The following is a 16774-nucleotide window of genomic DNA, read 5'->3' as shown; positions in this document are numbered from 1 at the left end:
GGTCTGACCGTTTGGCCGGGCCGTCATACATTTTTCTGACCGGAAGCGGTAGGCCAAAAGTCGGAATTTTCTGGGGGAAGGATACTACACCTAAACTATCGTGAATATTCATGGTATAAACTATGATAAATAAATAAATTCTCGTTCTCGAGAACATTCTCAGAAGTTACCGAGAAATTCTCATGTGGAAAGTTTCGCAACTTTGGAAAGTTCTCGTGCGTGCGTTGCTAGTTATAAGTATGTCTATGGGATTCTGAACAGCGCGCCAAGCGGGACGATTTGGAAACTTAAAATTCCATACAAAATGACACTTAATGCAAACGCGCACGTCACTTCCCGCTATATGAGTACGTTGGATAGACTTTCCCATACGATTTAAACAGCTCATACACCTTTTTATTATGCTCTCTCTCTAATGAGGTTAGGCCGTAAAGACAACAACAGACATATATACCTACACGCCTTACACATCAAAACCACCTTTGCACCTTATATCATTGGAGTAAGATTAAAATTTGTATACATTATACGACAGATGTTCTTACTGTTCATGTATTGCTTCAATACATTAGTAGGCTATTATGGGATTGCAGGTGTGGTTATACGCACGCAAGATTACTACAGTAGATATAAGACAGCACATGTCACCTCAACCGCAAGATGGACCACGTACCTAAGGGTGGTTCCATCTGTCCGATATATTGGTCTAATGTGTCACCTATTTTGCTTAATAAGCATTTTGCACCACTCTAATACTGTATACCTATCTGCTAGAATGAGCAAACCTGTTAGATAGGTACTACTTACTATAATAGTATTTAGTTTTAAATGCCCGTAGGGAAAACGAAGTAGGTATCGGATTTCTCGGACCGGACCCAACCCTAACTGTAATATGATCTGGGTTCCGGCAGAATATAATTGTATTCTCTAGTAAGTATAAGTAGAATTATTAAGTGCGAAGAATAGCTTTGCGATCCTAGGTACTCTCTTGATGAAATTTCCATTTCGCTTCAGCATAATACTTTCTAGGTTTCGCTTAAAAAAATATATTTTATTTTTTATTGCAAATGCAAATGGATTATTGCAAAGGAAAACCTATATACCTAGTCTCTCATTGTGTCAATAGCGCACTGAAAAATCATGGAGAGCAGAAAATATTTAGAAGTGGAAAAACATTTGCTCTTTTTGTATGGACGAGTAGATAATTAGTATTCCCCCCTCTTAATAGTTATATCCTGATATATCTAATATCTTTAGCATCTACCTGTTAGAAATCTGTTCTGTAAGATAGGCAGAGTACTTGTTTTACTACGCACTCATCGTACCATCGTCCACACTGTTAACTGTCCATCGATGGACCTTATTACAAAAGGCATAAGGTCTACTGATGGACAGTTAAGAATGTTTCTGTTGTAATATCCAGACGTGCGTCACTCACAACTGTCACGAGTACGATTATATCAAAGTGCTTCATTTGCACAGCCCCTTCATACAAAGCTCTTAACCTTTATAGTTTTACCGCTTCACAGGTATTCCGAGTGATTTATGTTCTATTAGCTTCTGCCTGCGACTTCGTTTGCGTGGAATGATGATGATTGATAAAAACTATTCTATGTCCTTCCTCGCGTCAAAGAACTATCTCAACTATCTTCTTACTAATTTTCCCTGTGAGCGCTTTCCCCCCAAGGCCCCATAGTCTCAACCCCAAACGGCTAAAACATGCCACCACTATTTATGGCTCGTATAGGTTTCCAAACGTTTATGGGCTCACATAATTAAAGTTGGTGTGGAGATTCATGATTTGCTTTATATTTTACTGCCAATTGTCAACGCGACATGTCTCGCTAGGATGGAGAAGGCTCTTCAGTTATTATCAGACCGTGACTGCGAGAAATAATGCAATTAAAAAGGGCTGGCAATTGCATGCAAATTGCAACACTTTCCGAGAATTGCCGTTGTGGAAGTGTGAAAATATAGTTCTCGATCGAAGCTTTCGAAATCGAGAGCTTATAAGCTACCCATAGTACCTATGTATATGTATTCAAGTGGTCTCGCTTTGATAATACCCAGAATGGTTTTAAAATATTTCAACAGCAGGTACCTACATAATTATGGCGCTACTTTACCGCCCTAGTTCGGTAGGTAATTATCCTAATACGTGCATATGTCGAAAATTTCAAGGGCCATACGAGTATGTACTGTTAAACGTTGTACAATACACGTACGAAAAGGTAATTCGCAACCCGTGTCGATTTATCGCCACTCGTTGCGAATTTCCCATTTTCGCACTCGTATTGTAATGTACTATTACGGTAGGCACATACTACACCAGTCTGGTGCTACATTATGACACCGGTGCTATAACACACTTGTGCACATTATGTAAAAATGGGAAAATGTACGTTCGTCACACTATACCGAATAAAATTTACAGTCAGGGGTTCCGATACATTTCTTTTAGTTTGGCATTTGTCCGGCATCATTAATTAGTCATTCCTCCGTCTCCATACAACAGATCCCCTATAGCAGTTAAAGTTATATTTTGATGCGTGATCTGAGGTGGCAATAGTCTGGAATTGCATTAATCCTTCGCTTTGGCGGCCGTTCCATTGACCAGACTAATCATTTCTCGCCGCTGTCCGCTGCCCCATACGCCTGAATTTGCAACGAATATACTTCCATACCTCTGTACCTATTTACCACTAGCTTTTCTTACCTACACCTACAGATGTAAGCAGGCGAAGAAATTCAAAGGTGTACCCAACCCGCATTGGACCAGCGTGGGGACATAAGGCTTAAAGGATGACTCACGTTAGACCGCGTCGCGTCCGGACCGTAGCTTGTATGATACTAAATAGCCCAGGACCAGAATAAAGGGGTCCACAGATGAGTTAATCGCAAAAGCTGACAGTTCCGAACAACTGACAGGCTGATATCGTCCGCCGAACTTGTAATCTGTGGGCCCCTTAAGTAGCGTACGCGGAAAGAAGCCTATGGTCAGCAGTGGGCTAAAAAATGATGATGCTATAATAAGTATGGTAGGTAAGTCGCTGCAACGTAACCGTACCTTAACGGGTTAACCGTGATAATAAACGAGCATTGAGAGCCAAATAACTTTCATCTAGCACTTTCTTTTTATTACTGCTAGTAGCTTTGCCCTTGACTTTATAGTCTAATACACATATCTTAGATTTATGACGCAGACGGTGTTTGCAAACATTTGGTCGTATTAGAACAAAAATGCGTCTTTGATTCTAGTTATAGGTACGTCTTGTTTCAAATTAACGTCATATTTTCATATGCGTTTCACGTTTTTATTGGAGTTTGCACACTTTGTTAACTCTTTTTAAGACTTCTGAATGTTAATTAAAAAGTTTTTCTAAAAATAAATAAATTTAAAAGTACTAACTAGTTATATAAACTTGCCTTGTTAGTTAGTAGGTTGAATTAAATCTTGGAAGTTAAATTAGAATGGTTTCCTGACGTTCTATTCTTAAAGGCACACGCGTCAAAATTGTAGCGTCAGACGACCGGGCAACGCTGCCTCAATGGTTTGGGCAATGAAATGGGTTTTTTCCTAATTTAATTGTGAAAAAACAAATAAACTTGTAAGATCAGGCATATCGTGAAATTCCTAGGCATATCATAAACGTGAAAATCTTTGACTCGTTCCCTGTGTCGACAGAGCCCCGCTACGCGGGGCTCCTATTTCTGGGCATCTGAAGCAACCTAACAAACCTAACCTATACATTAAACCAATACCTATACCAATATATAGGTATTGGTTTAATGTCACTCTCGTCAAATATTACACAGGAACATTACGATCTGCCTGATCTTACGATCGGCCGCCGACATGTACAACGTAAACATTTACACATATATACTCACATACATACCCGCGTACCCACGAACACACAAAACTAAATAAGTACCTAATATTTACGAACAAATGAACACAACAGACATTGTCAGCCTTGATGCCTTGAAAAAAAAACGATTTACCTCAATTATTTACGTTCAGGTGACGTGATTAATTAATTCTCGATATTTTGGTCAGTCTCGGTACAAAAAGTATGAATGATTCCGAAAAAATACGGTGTAAATCAATGAAATATGCACTAGGTACCTACATCTACCCATATACCGTCCCTTTATAAAATCTAATTCACAGACTGATTTGCCGATATAACCATTCAAGTGTCAAGCAAACATTTGCTTTCGCGTTTGCCGCTTCGTCGATCACATGAAATGTTCGAATAAGTTGTGTTTCTCTTATTGCGGGTTGCATAAACACCATCATCCGTGGTTTTCATTGATTTTTGACAAGTATTGAATCGTATCTTCTTTTTTTACACTACAGATAGAATTATAAGTCAAACGGTTATCAGTTCTTCAATCTTTTATTTCCAGTTTTGTCCACCGGATTTTGAAAAAAAAAATGAATACTTATTTTTTATGTATTTTTTAAACATTGTCTAAAAAAAACACTCTTTTCGTATCTAGTTTCAGTGAATGATCTTACATGTACGAAATCTACATATTTGGGTTCGTCTTTGAAGTCTCAAAAATCGTGTCCAAGGTTTTAATTTTAAACTAATTAACACAAAAGTTATGGTAGGAAACCAGGTTTTTAGCCTAAAATTGTTCAACTTTGATGCCAAATATCTCGAAGACAATGAACTTTAAAGTAAATATGGGATACTATATTGCTTAAAGCTGTTGAAAAAACATTAGAAAACTAAGGGATTCAGATCGAAGGTCATTGGCGTGGGGGAGCCCTTTTTTACTAATTTCTCATTTTAAAACTTCAGTTTGGAAAAATCTACATCTTCCTCGCGTTATTTTGGCATTTTAGCCACGGCTCTTGGGAGCCTGGCGCCCACTTGACAACTAATCCCAAGAATTGGCGTAGGCACTAGTTTTTTTACGAAAGCGACTACCAACTGACTTTCCAACGCAGTTCCTCCCGATGTTTTCCTTCACCGAAAAGCAACTGTAAATATCAAATGACATTTCGTACATAAGTTCCTAAAAACTCATTAGTTCTCTCTAAATCGATCTTCGGATTGAAAGTAGCACGGTCTTACCGATAGGCTATCAGCGCTCTTGAAAAATGTCAACGGTTAACAAACTTTCAGTAACGTCATTTTGAAGGTCATTTGTAACTGTCGACCCCTTAAGACGAAAGTGGACGTCGGACGGCGCGAAATCGCCTTGTCATATCGTTAGTCCTCATTTTCCCCTCTGGATATTAACATAATTGAAAATATTTTGACTCAATTAGATGTATTTATATCAATCATAGCTATGCCCTTTCGTTTGTTTATTCTAATTTTAATTATTATAAGGGCTAGGGAGCATTTAATTCCCAATTCTTATAAAAATCAAAATTTAAATAAAGCCAAACGAAGGGGCATACTATGATTAAATACACATCAAATTGCGTCAAAATATTTTCTATTATGTCAATATCCAGGGAGGAAAATGGAGACTACGTTTTTATTAAGGTTCGTCCCCTTTCCTCTTAAGCCACGACTCGCACTTGACCGGGGTTTTTACTCGGACACCAACCTTGCTCGTGAGTGCCTTTAATCTCAAGTGACCACGCAAGCTAAAACAAAAGTTTGACGTCATAACATTCAACGTAATTTCAACCCTACCATTATAGACATAGAGCTGAAAACAGAAGTAAAATAAATTCTACTTCTTTTAATCGTGTAGTCTGAAGTGGCATTATCACTTGCACTTTTAATTATAAATCTAGTATATAATGGACTGTTTTCTACTAGAATTATTAAACGGGGGTAATAAAAGACATAATTATGACTAAATTATTTTTCTTTGTTACTGTTCTTGGGATTATTGCTAAGGGTGAGTAAATATTGCTTTAATTTTAGTTAATTAATTTAAAATAATTAAAAAATAAATCAAAGAGGTTTGCAAAATGATAAAATAAATTAATAATTCAAGGATTGATCAGATTTCTTATTATGATTTAGAAATTGCTTGCTATTAATATTGATAATGAATTCTTTGGCCACCGAGAACCCTAAAGGGGTCCACAGATTACCAGTTCGGCGGACGATATCAGTTTTTAAACGCAAAATTTGACTGCTCTAAACAACTGACAGACTGATATCGTCCGGCGAACTGTGGGCGTCTTTGACTGAAAATCCTGAAAGCGCCATCGTATATTTTGCACTGCGCATTCCTTTGTTTATTCTTCAAACCTCAGGTATTTAACCTCTACACATTTGGCACCTTACACAGGTTGAGTGTATCTCGTGTAAACTACAAGTGTTAGACTTTCGTAAATAAAACTGTTTAATGGCAGTTTGTCTGCGCAAAGGAAACCGCTGAAATTAGCGCAACAGCTTGTTGCGGCATGTTATTAGCGTAAATTTACATTTTACTATCTATGTAACATATATAAATCATTTTGTTTTGAACCTTATAGCAGTACTTTAAGGTTGACATTCATTTAAAGCTGCGACGCAGTTGAGACCTTTATTAGTGCGAGGATAATGTGTGCTTGTTAGTCGAGTAAGCATGGCGTGTAAAAAAAGAAAACTTATATAAATCTCTACACTAAACAAAGTAAGAAATATTTAAACGCTTTTATGAAACATTAAGGTACTGGCAAGATTATCGATTTGCCATTATGCAATATCGATTCTAATTTGTTTTTTGTCCAGGATATTCGGTACCAAACCCTAATGTGCGCATAGTAGGGGGCCAAGATGCCCCTGAGGGCCGTGTGCCCTACCAGGTGTCCCTACGGGTATTAGGCTCGCATTTTTGCGGAGGAAGCATTCTCAACAAACGATGGGTCCTAACCGCAGCGCATTGTACTGAGAGGTACGTAGATTATAGCTTTGACGTGCCCCTAGTTGAGGCCGAGACATCAGTGAGCCCTACCAAGTGTCCCTATGGGTATTTGGTTCAAATTCTACGGAGGAAACATTATCAGTAAACGTTGGATGTTCTCTGCTGCGAATTGTACAGAGAGGAGGTGGTTATGTTGGTTTTAGGCCTCTATGTGCCCTTAAATGTCCAGTGAGACTAATCCCTACCAGGAACGGGTGAAAGCATCTACTGCTAAAATCGGATGTCAATTGTTTTATGAGGATGAAAGGATACACACAACTTTTGATGTGAATATAAATGTTTAAAAAAATAGAATGATGAAATAGAATAATAAAATGTATCAAGCGTGTGTTGGACTCAAAAGTGTGTGATGGAACGGGACTCCTACTGTTCCAGTACTTAACTTTCCCTTTTTTCAGCACGGTTCACTGGCTGATTTCAGTGGTGGTGGGCACTATCAGTCTCTCTAAGGGAGGACTCCGTTACTCAGTGGACTTGGTGTCCGTGCACGAAAACTATGACAGCCAGGTTAGTGGTTTTTAAATTCCCCGTTTTGTACTAAACTTGTACCAAAATTGTTTTTTTTTTGCCAAAAAAAATATTTCCTTTTAATTTCCTGGTTTCACGCTTCACGCTCCCTCTTAACTAAGCTTCATAACTGTAGAAATCAATTTTCCAGGAATCGTAATAACAATTATCCGATTCAAAGGACAGTGCTCGTTTGTGGTGCATTGAACGTCAAGTACTTACAATAGGAAACCCCAGTGGGGTTTTCGGATGCGACTGATGTTAATTAATGTTGGAATCAAGTTACTAGTTTGTGAGGCCAATAACTAGTGATATGACGTTTGTTTTTACTCAAGTACATACATACCTACAGGAATAATTATGATTGATTATTCAGGGTGATTCTGGTTCTTGATCCAGAACTATTTTTTCTAACTCTGTAATCTGTAACTGATTTACACAGTGAATGGGATCCAAATTATCATTGTGAAAAATTTATGATTGACAATTTCAGTTGCCACTAAGCATATGGTGCCGTAACGTAAAGCGTCCTAATATTGTCAGAAACTGATCTTCGAATTTTCTAAGGTAATCACGCAAGACATCAGCCTTATCCGCGTGTCCAAAGACATCATCTTCAACGCCTTAGTGCAACCCATCGCACTGCCGGACTCGGACACTGAGGCCGGAGCGCCTCTGTTCCTGAGCGGCTGGGGCCGGATCGCAGTAAGTCACTGTCGTGTATTGTCCTTTATGACGTTTTTTGTGCTAGTTATACAATAGGCTAAATGACAATGCAAGTTCATTCAATTGATCAGGCGGAATAGCATAAGTTACGTTCTCCCGCGCGAGTCCACACTTGAAGTCGCGCTTGATGTATGGATTCGCGCACGAGAACGCAGCTCAATTCATGCTAAACCGTCAGATTTGTTTTTAGGATCAAATGTCGATACGAGACCCATTGCATTAAAAAGCAATACAAAATACGAAAAATAAATGCAAAACGATTCGGTCAGGAATCTTTATCATGCACAATTGCACAGTCAATGACATAGATATACCTACAAGCTGTGTGATATAGGAATATGATACGTAGATACTGCAAAATAAACCTATGTTACATTTCCAACGGTATCGGTAGTTCAACATGTTTTTATTTATTTATTTATTTATATTTATTTATATTTATTGGTTCACCAACAATTGTTTACACTTTGTAAAGTATAACTACAAACGTTTTAACTATTATCGCTTAGCGTAACAATTACATAGGTAAACACCACATGCATTGAATAAAGTAAGATAATTGCATTTTTGTTTAGGTATTAACTTGTTTGTTCGTTTTACACCAGTTTATTTAAAAATGTAAGTATCTTAATATTACGCAGACGAGCAAAAAACGAGTAACTACTTATTTTAGAATATATAATTTTTAAGAAAAAAAAACCGACTTCTATGGGGCCCGGTGAAAGATTATGGTAGATGGTACACTATGTAGAAAAGGAGGTAAAACCAGTACTTTCTAGTAGCATTTCGTTTCCGTAAGGGTCGTAGTTCTAGCCTAACCTAACCCACTTCTCTGATAGCAGTTCGGTTCCGTGAGGATCGTAGTTCGAACCTAATCAAACCCACTTTTCTAGTAGCTTTTCGTTTCTGTAAGGCTCGCAGTTCTAACCAAACCTAACCCACTTAACGGCGCATGCGGTGCGGTGTACGGAAGTTTGAGAGAGGGAGGGGTTTGGCATCATCATACTTTATACCTACATTTTATATATGGTAGGTAATCATAGCGGTTTATTTAGTTTAGGTATCATAGTGGTATTCCGGGTCAAGGTCCGGGTCTCTGAGTCCGAGTCCGGGTCCGAGTCCCGGTACGAGTCCGGGTCCGGGTCCGAGTCCGGGCCCGGGCCCGAGTCCGGGCCCGAATCCGACTCCGGGTCCGACCCGGATCCGGGTACGAGTCTGGGTCCCAGTCCAAGTCAAAATCGAAATTCGAAATCACCAAACGCGTACCATGCGTCGTTGAAGAGTTCTGTTCTGATCATCATCAGCAGTTCCACTTCATCAAATGCGACAGTTTTTAATCTAAATGCTTGATTTTATGATGAAAATACAAAAAATTATATACGTATGCCTTTAAGATTTGAGGAGTTCCCTCGAGTCCTTATGGATCCCATCATCAGAACTCGAGCTTGACAGAAATGTGGCTTAAAAACTAAACTTGCTTAACAAACATAACGAAGAGGACAAATCGCCAAACGTGAACTATGCGTCGTTGAAGAGTTCCGTTCGGATCATCATCAGCAGTTCCACTTCATCAAATGCGAGAGTTTTTAATGAAAATGCTTGATTTTCTGATGAAAATACAGAAATCTCTATACGCATGCCTTTAAAATTTGAGGAGTTCCCTCGATTTCTCATGGATCCCATCATCAGAACTCGAGCTTGACAAAAATGTGGCTTAAAAACTTAACTTGCTTAACAAACATAACGAAGAGGACAAATCGCCAACCGTGAACTATGCGTCGTTGAAGAGTTCCGTTCTGATCATCATCAGCAGTTCCACTTCATCAAATGTCAGTTTTTTGGATGTATATGCTTGATTTGTTGATAAAAACCCAAAAATCACTATATGTATGCCTTTAAGATTTGAGGAGTTCCCTCCATTTCTCATGGATCCCATCATCAGAACTGGGTTTTGACAAAAACGGGACCAATCTGTATGCATATACATTCAATCAAAAAAAGAATATTCAAATACGGTCCAGTAATGACGGAGATATGGAGTAACAAACATAAAAAAAAAAATATAAAAATCATACAACCGTATTGATAACCTCCTCCTTTGGGATTTGGAAGTCGGTTAAAAATGGAATAAACGAAATAATACAATAGAACCTCTAAAGAAATACAAAATGCAATTTAAATTTAACGGGTAAAGTTTCACCTACAGGAGCGAGCAGCGAAATGTTTTGTATCGCCTTTTTTTTAACGTTGTATACGTTAATTAAATGAAGCGTGCTTCTTAAGAGCCAACAGGAGTGGTCATTTCTCCATACAAACGTACTCCTCGTTTTCCTCCGTAGTTTTTGAAGCTAGAGCAATGATTTTTTCAACACAGATGAAATTGTCAATATCTGTGTCGGACCGTTTTGCTTTTTTTGATATTTTTGTTTTTTAAGGCGCTAGAGCCCTTCAAAAATGGCCAAAATGGCCTAATTGACTATGCCGCAATGAGAGGTGTGGCATTCAAAACTGATATCAATTAGCCAAAAAAGCAAAACGGTCCGACACAGATAATTTCATAATCATTTAGATTTCCAAATTTGGTTATGATTGGTTAAGTTTTGGAGGAGGAAACAGAGGAGTACGAAACCTCGATTTTTGAGATTTTTACGCAGGATTTTTCGCCTTGTCCTTATCGCACTACTTTTAGGTGCCGCTTCCGTTAGCGAGACGGGTATATTTACCTAAAATATTTAAAACTCAGCTCCTGTTTCGTCTTAAGTAGATACAAGAAAAACCTTTTACTTCGATACGATAGAATATAAAACTACCATTATAGAAGCTGTGTGTAACTGTAGCAGAAAATAGTAAGTAGGTATAGTAGAATATATGACTGTTTTGTGAATCGGTTTTTACAAAAAAAAAATTTCTTTTTTCTTCTCCAGTATCCAGGCAATCTTCCTGACAACCTTCAGATGATCAACCTGACCGCGTTGAGCGTGGCAGACTGCCAAGAGCGTTTGTCCAGTATCAACCCGGTGTTCGAGTCCCAGATATGTTCCCTGACTCAAGCTGGTGAAGGCGCTTGCCATGTAAGTAATGTTAGGATGTACTCTTCCTTCAGTCAATCTTCCTGGCCACCTGCACATAATCTACCTGACCGCGTTGAGCGTGCAAGATTACCAAGAGCGTTTGTCCAGCATCAATCCTGTGTTCGAGTCCCAGATATGTTCCCTGACTCAGGCTGGTGAAGGCGCTTGCCATGTAAGTAATGTGAGGATGTACTCTTCCTTCAGTCAATCTTCCTGACCAACTGCACATGATCTACCTGACCGCGTTGAGCGTGGCAGACTGCCAAGAGCGTTTGTCCAGTATCAACCCGGTGTTCGAGTCCCAGATATGTTCCCTGACTCAAGCTGGTGAAGGCGCTTGCCATGTAAGTAATGTTAGGATGTACTCTTCCTTCAGTCAATCTTCCTGGCCACCTGCACATGATCTACCTGACCGCGTTGAGCGTGCAAGACTACCAAGAGCGTTTGTCCAGCATCAATCCTGTGTTCGAGTCCCAGATATGTTCGCTGACTCAGGCTGGTGAAGGCGCTTGCCATGTAAGTAATGTTAGGATATACTCTTCCTTCAGTCAATCTTCCTGACCAACTGCACATGATCTACCTGACCGCGTTGAGCGTGCAAGACTGCCAAGAGCGTTTGTCCAGTATCAACCCGGTGTTCGAGTCCCAGATATGTTCCCTGACTCAGGCTGGTGAAGGCGCTTGCCATGTAAGTAATGTTAGGATGTACTCTTCCTTCAGTCAATCTTCCTGACCACCTGCACATGATCTACCTGACCGCGTTGAGCGTGCAAGACTGCCAAGTAATTGTAGGATGTACTTACTCTTCACAGCTAATGCCAGATGTATGATCAACCTATACCCTTACATTAGGGATGCAGATTTCCGATTTGAAATTCAAATAATTTTCGAACGCTAAGTGCCAGGGAGACGCGGGGTGTTTCAGTTTCCTGTTTGTCTCGTATTGATTAATGATAATAGACCGATGACCAGCAGAGCAGCGTGCATATTTGAGGCAAATATAGTAACAAAAGCCCATTAATACCTAGGTACCCATAGAGATTCCTAGAATCCTCTAGACCGAGTTTAGAGCAATTATTTCAAGCAACCGATGATGCCAAAAATGCGGGGGTGCGCGGGACGAGGTGAGCGAAGTCCCGTGCCGTGATTGGTCCGTTCAAAGAACACAAAGACACTTTCGACTCGAACATGGAGTAAAATTACCGTATGCGTGGCAGAGGGGGTAGCGCGACTATGCTCAGTCTGGCTGGAGGATGTTTTATCTGAGTACCTACCTATCGCAAGGCGTAATTTTTGCATTTTTGGAATATGCGCAAAATGTTGGAAAAGAAAGTTTGATATAAAAATAGATCCACATTTACCTTTTTTCATAAAACTTAACAATTTTGGGATATACCTACCTGTTTTTTAGTTTTTTAAATTGGAAATCTGCCGTTGATGGACATCCTTTAGTTAGTTTAGGTACTTAGTCCCTCTGATCTTACATTCTTGATATTTCATCTTTATCCCCTGATATTAGATCTGCGCTTCATCTAATAAGTATGTACCTGTCAGTATGTACCTAATTATGAACGGGCACTCGGCAGCAACTCCAACTTTGTGCTAATTTATAGAGATGCACCGGATATTCGGTTACTATTCGGTATCCGGCCTGTCCGGCCATGATTTTAATGTCCGGCCGGATACCAGATAGTGACCTACTATCCGGCCGGATACCGGATAGTAACTTTGCTTGATTTCGGAGTAAAGTAATTGGATTTAAGAAACAGTCTTGATCATAATCGTACTTGTTTATTATTTTAAAACAATTTAAACATTCCACTGACTTGCACGCGCACTTATTTCGAACCTAGAAATGTGTCCACGCGAATGTTCACTAGGAAACAAGTCAAACCTGCAGAATGCGCACCTGGAAAACCGAAATGTAGGTATAGTTCCGCTGGCCGAATATTCGGCGGCCGGATACTGGATAATCGACCGATGGTCAGGCCGAATATCCGGTATCCGGTATCCGGCCAAACAACTATCCGTTGCATCTCTACTAATTTACTCCCTTACCGCTCTTAACGGCGCGATTCGGGAAATGAATTAGAGATTAACTAGATACGATATAGTAAAGATATGTGAAGTCCCACGAATAAAGGTACCTTATGGCGGTTGGCGCTTACGCTATTATTAACGCCGCTCTAAAATTATTGCGGCGCTATGCGACGTAAGCGCCGGCTGCCATAAGGTACCTTTTTCCATGGAACGTCACATATCTTCACTATTTCATATCTAGTGAATCTCTAATTCATTTCCCGAATCGCGGCGCGAGCCGCCATAAGGTACCTTTTGTAGTGGAACGTCACATATCTTCATTATTTCATATCTAGTGAATCTCTAATTCATTTCCCGAATAGCGGCGCCAGCCGCCATTAGGTACCTTTTGCAGTGGAACGTCACATATATTCACTATTTCATATCTAGTGAATCTCTAATTAATTTCCCGAATCGAGCCGTAAGTCTCTTGATGAATTCATATAGCGCCTCATAGGGGATGTTGAAGCGACAAAGTCTTCGAGCAACACGGAAGGGAGGCGGCATTCGCACTATTTCCCCTCTGCCGAGGTACAAGATTAGCGCGTCAAAATAATCTAGCGCGGGTAATAAAACTAGTTGCACTTGGATTTTTCACTAGACCGAGTCCAGACGCGCGCGTGAACACTGCTGCACAAAAATGCCTGTTTGCTCGGTTTTTTGTTATAAAAAGAGGTCGGGGACATCAAATTTACAAAAAGAAAATGTTACATTTCACATGTAATTTTTTTTTTTACATTCCATACGTTAAATTACATTTAAATACAATTATTATATTTTAGTCTCAAGTAATTGTTGGATTTATCGATTTTGCTCGCTCAGTACAAATTGCGGATCGGTCGAGCGATAAATCCGACTTCTCATCTCTCAGAATACAATGACATACTTCAACGAAAATGTGTTAGTGTGCGTGTTGTGACACTAGTCACTCGTCCGTACATAAAAAGAGATCGAGGTTTGCAAGATTTGTCTTTGACGTGTGTCATTTTCTATGTATTTGTGTCGTCATTACAGATTGGATTTTGTACGTAAGTGTGTGAGAAATGCGACTGTGTGCACCTTTCCCCCCGCGAAAAATGGTAGAAAGATTTGTACGGCGAGATATCGCTTGGGCCCCTCCCTTCCGACGTGTCGGAAGCCGGTGTTGCTCGAAGGACAAAGTTCTAGACCGTATTTACCTTCGTGAGTTTCAACATGACCTGAAAGCATCACACTAAGGGCCAGTTGCACGAAACCCGGGGTTAAGCGGTTAAACCGATAACCCAGTGTCAAATTATACTGGTAACCATGGTAACTCCAGGTTTAACCGGATAACCCTGGGCGCTAAGCGGATTAGTCTAACTTTGCTAATACGAGTAGGGTGGCATTCGAAGTTTACGAATTGATCTCATATTGATATCATTGTATTTCTGTGTTTTTTTTAAGCAAATAAATGATTGAATTGAATTGGCAGTGTGGTATCTCGCTTGTAAATGTAAAAACTAGACGTTGAGGTTATAAACGTAAGATCAAATTTGAAGGATATTGTTTAACCCTTTAACAGGCTAAGACCCACTTGCACCATTTCACTAACCCGGGGTTAACCGATTAAACCTGGAGTTACCATGGTTACCATGCAGTACAATTTGACAGTGAATTTTGGGTTGACGGTTAAACCGCAAGGGGCCGCCCTAAGGGAAATATATTTCCCATATACGCACTTCAAACATGTATTCTATTTTCGAGACTGTCATTTTTGAAATGTGAGCCTGGTAAAGGGTCAAAAAATAATAAAAATAAAAACACTCTTTTTCTAATTTCAGGGCGATAGCGGGGGCCCTCTAGTGGAGGGAGGGCGGGTAGTAGGGGTGGTGTCGTGGGGCATGCCGTGCGCGCGCGGGTACCCCGACGTGTACACGCGCGTGTACACCTACACCGCCTGGATTCAGGAGCGGATCTCGACTGATGAATAGCCTTGTAACTTAAATAGTGGCCCCATTTGTATTTTATACAGCTTATTTTGTATAATTCCTGCGGGCATAATGAAGGTGGTTATTATAATAACAAAACACTTCATCAAAGAGACGGACGCCGTTTAATATCTCACGTCCATCTTACGTTCGCTGTACTATTTTGAAAGAGGAACTCGTTTCTCGAATAGATATTAGATTAAAAATACATAGAAGCCTACAAATATATTCTTTGCCACAAATCTATAAGTGTATATGTTTCAACAACTGGACTTGCAAACCTACTTTTTGTATTACTTACTTACCTATAGTTTCTGATAAATAAGTGTTTAAAATGTTTACATAATGTTTTTATTTGGTAGAATCTCTAACTACCTGCTGCAGTATTCAATTTCCAACCAACCCAATTTCCAATTTCAAAAATGAGATTCGAATGTCAGTCGTACTCGTAGTTCATCGAAAATAGAACACATGTTTGAAGTGCCGTATGTGGGAAATATATATCCCTTAGCCTCGTAAAGGGTTAACTAATGGTAGAGGGTAGGGTGGTAGTCGTGGTGTTGTGGGGCATGCCATGCACGCATTTCTACCTTCTACCCCGACCGTGTACACGTGTATATATGTAACATCACTATGTAAAAGACAAGCATATCCGTTGCCGGTTGGTAATTACCTATTCATAATTTTATTCTAATAAGTACAACCAAATTTGGGATATTTTTAATGATAAAACAACACAACACAAAATAAAACAAAACGACACAGAAAATATTAAAAAAACACAAAACGACACAAAAAAGTTTCAACAGCACAAAACGACACAAAGTAAACACTACAAAGTACAAAACGCAAAAACATGGACATTAGCGGCGCGGACACCGACAGGCACGGCGCCGGCGCCGGCGGCGCCTGCAGCGGCGGCGGCGGCGGCGGCGGCGGCATCTGTCAGACGGCTGCGACTGCAAATCTTGAGGGTCCTTCTGCTCATCTCCTCTACGATCACTCATCTCCTCCGTATCTCTTGGCCTGGCATTCCTACTCACACAAAAACGCGAACCCTTCCTCTCTAGAAACCCATAATTCGTTCCAGCCTCTAAACAAGAGTTCATGTTACGCGTAAGTGGATCTATACTGGTATTACGGAACTCCCGCTTCAGATGCATTAATATGTCCGTAAGTTTAGCTCCATTCCTTCTCTTCTGTAGGAACTGAGTCAGCGCCTTCCCAGTCGGTGTACACGTGTCTTCCAGGTCTTTAGCAACGTCGATGCACGTTTCTTGCGTCTGAGTGCTCATTTTGCTATTTATATTAATTTAAATGTGTAAATTAAGTACGAAATTTTGCAATGGCATTTCGCCATTCGTCTTGCCGTGACAGACTGAATTGACGTATTCTTTTTATAAAATATAAATTTTGAAGATAGGAGATAGAATATTAGCATTATTAGCCAGTATTTATAACCCCGCTGTCGTGACCGAAATTCAACCTTAAAGATACTTAAAGATCATAAGTTTCCATAGACATAGTACATAAAAGTAGAAGAGTTATAGA

General features: G+C 39.8%; 2 protein-coding genes across 2 annotated transcripts; one reads left to right on the top strand and one right to left on the bottom strand.

Annotated features, from left to right (window-relative positions):
* The first annotated feature begins 5780 nt into the window (after positions 1–5780).
* LOC134679399 (chymotrypsin-2-like) lies at positions 5781–15289 on the top strand. Its single transcript, XM_063538295.1, has 6 exons — positions 5781–5874; positions 6699–6861; positions 7290–7398; positions 7966–8103; positions 11049–11195; positions 15077–15289. Exons 1-6 carry the CDS (start codon positions 5826–5828, stop codon positions 15224–15226), a joined length of 756 nt encoding a protein of 251 aa, XP_063394365.1. The 5' UTR covers positions 5781–5825; the 3' UTR covers positions 15227–15289.
* A 797-nt stretch (positions 15290–16086) lies between these two features.
* LOC134679164 (uncharacterized) lies at positions 16087–16518 on the bottom strand. Its single transcript, XM_063538036.1, has one exon. It carries the CDS (start codon positions 16516–16518, stop codon positions 16087–16089), a length of 432 nt encoding a protein of 143 aa, XP_063394106.1.
* Positions 16519–16774: the final 256 nt, after the last annotated feature.

This window comes from Cydia fagiglandana, chromosome Z (assembly GCF_963556715.1).
Source record: "Cydia fagiglandana chromosome Z, ilCydFagi1.1, whole genome shotgun sequence".
Taxonomy (NCBI): domain Eukaryota; kingdom Metazoa; phylum Arthropoda; class Insecta; order Lepidoptera; family Tortricidae; genus Cydia; species Cydia fagiglandana.
This window is presented reverse-complemented; position numbering and strand designations above follow the sequence as displayed.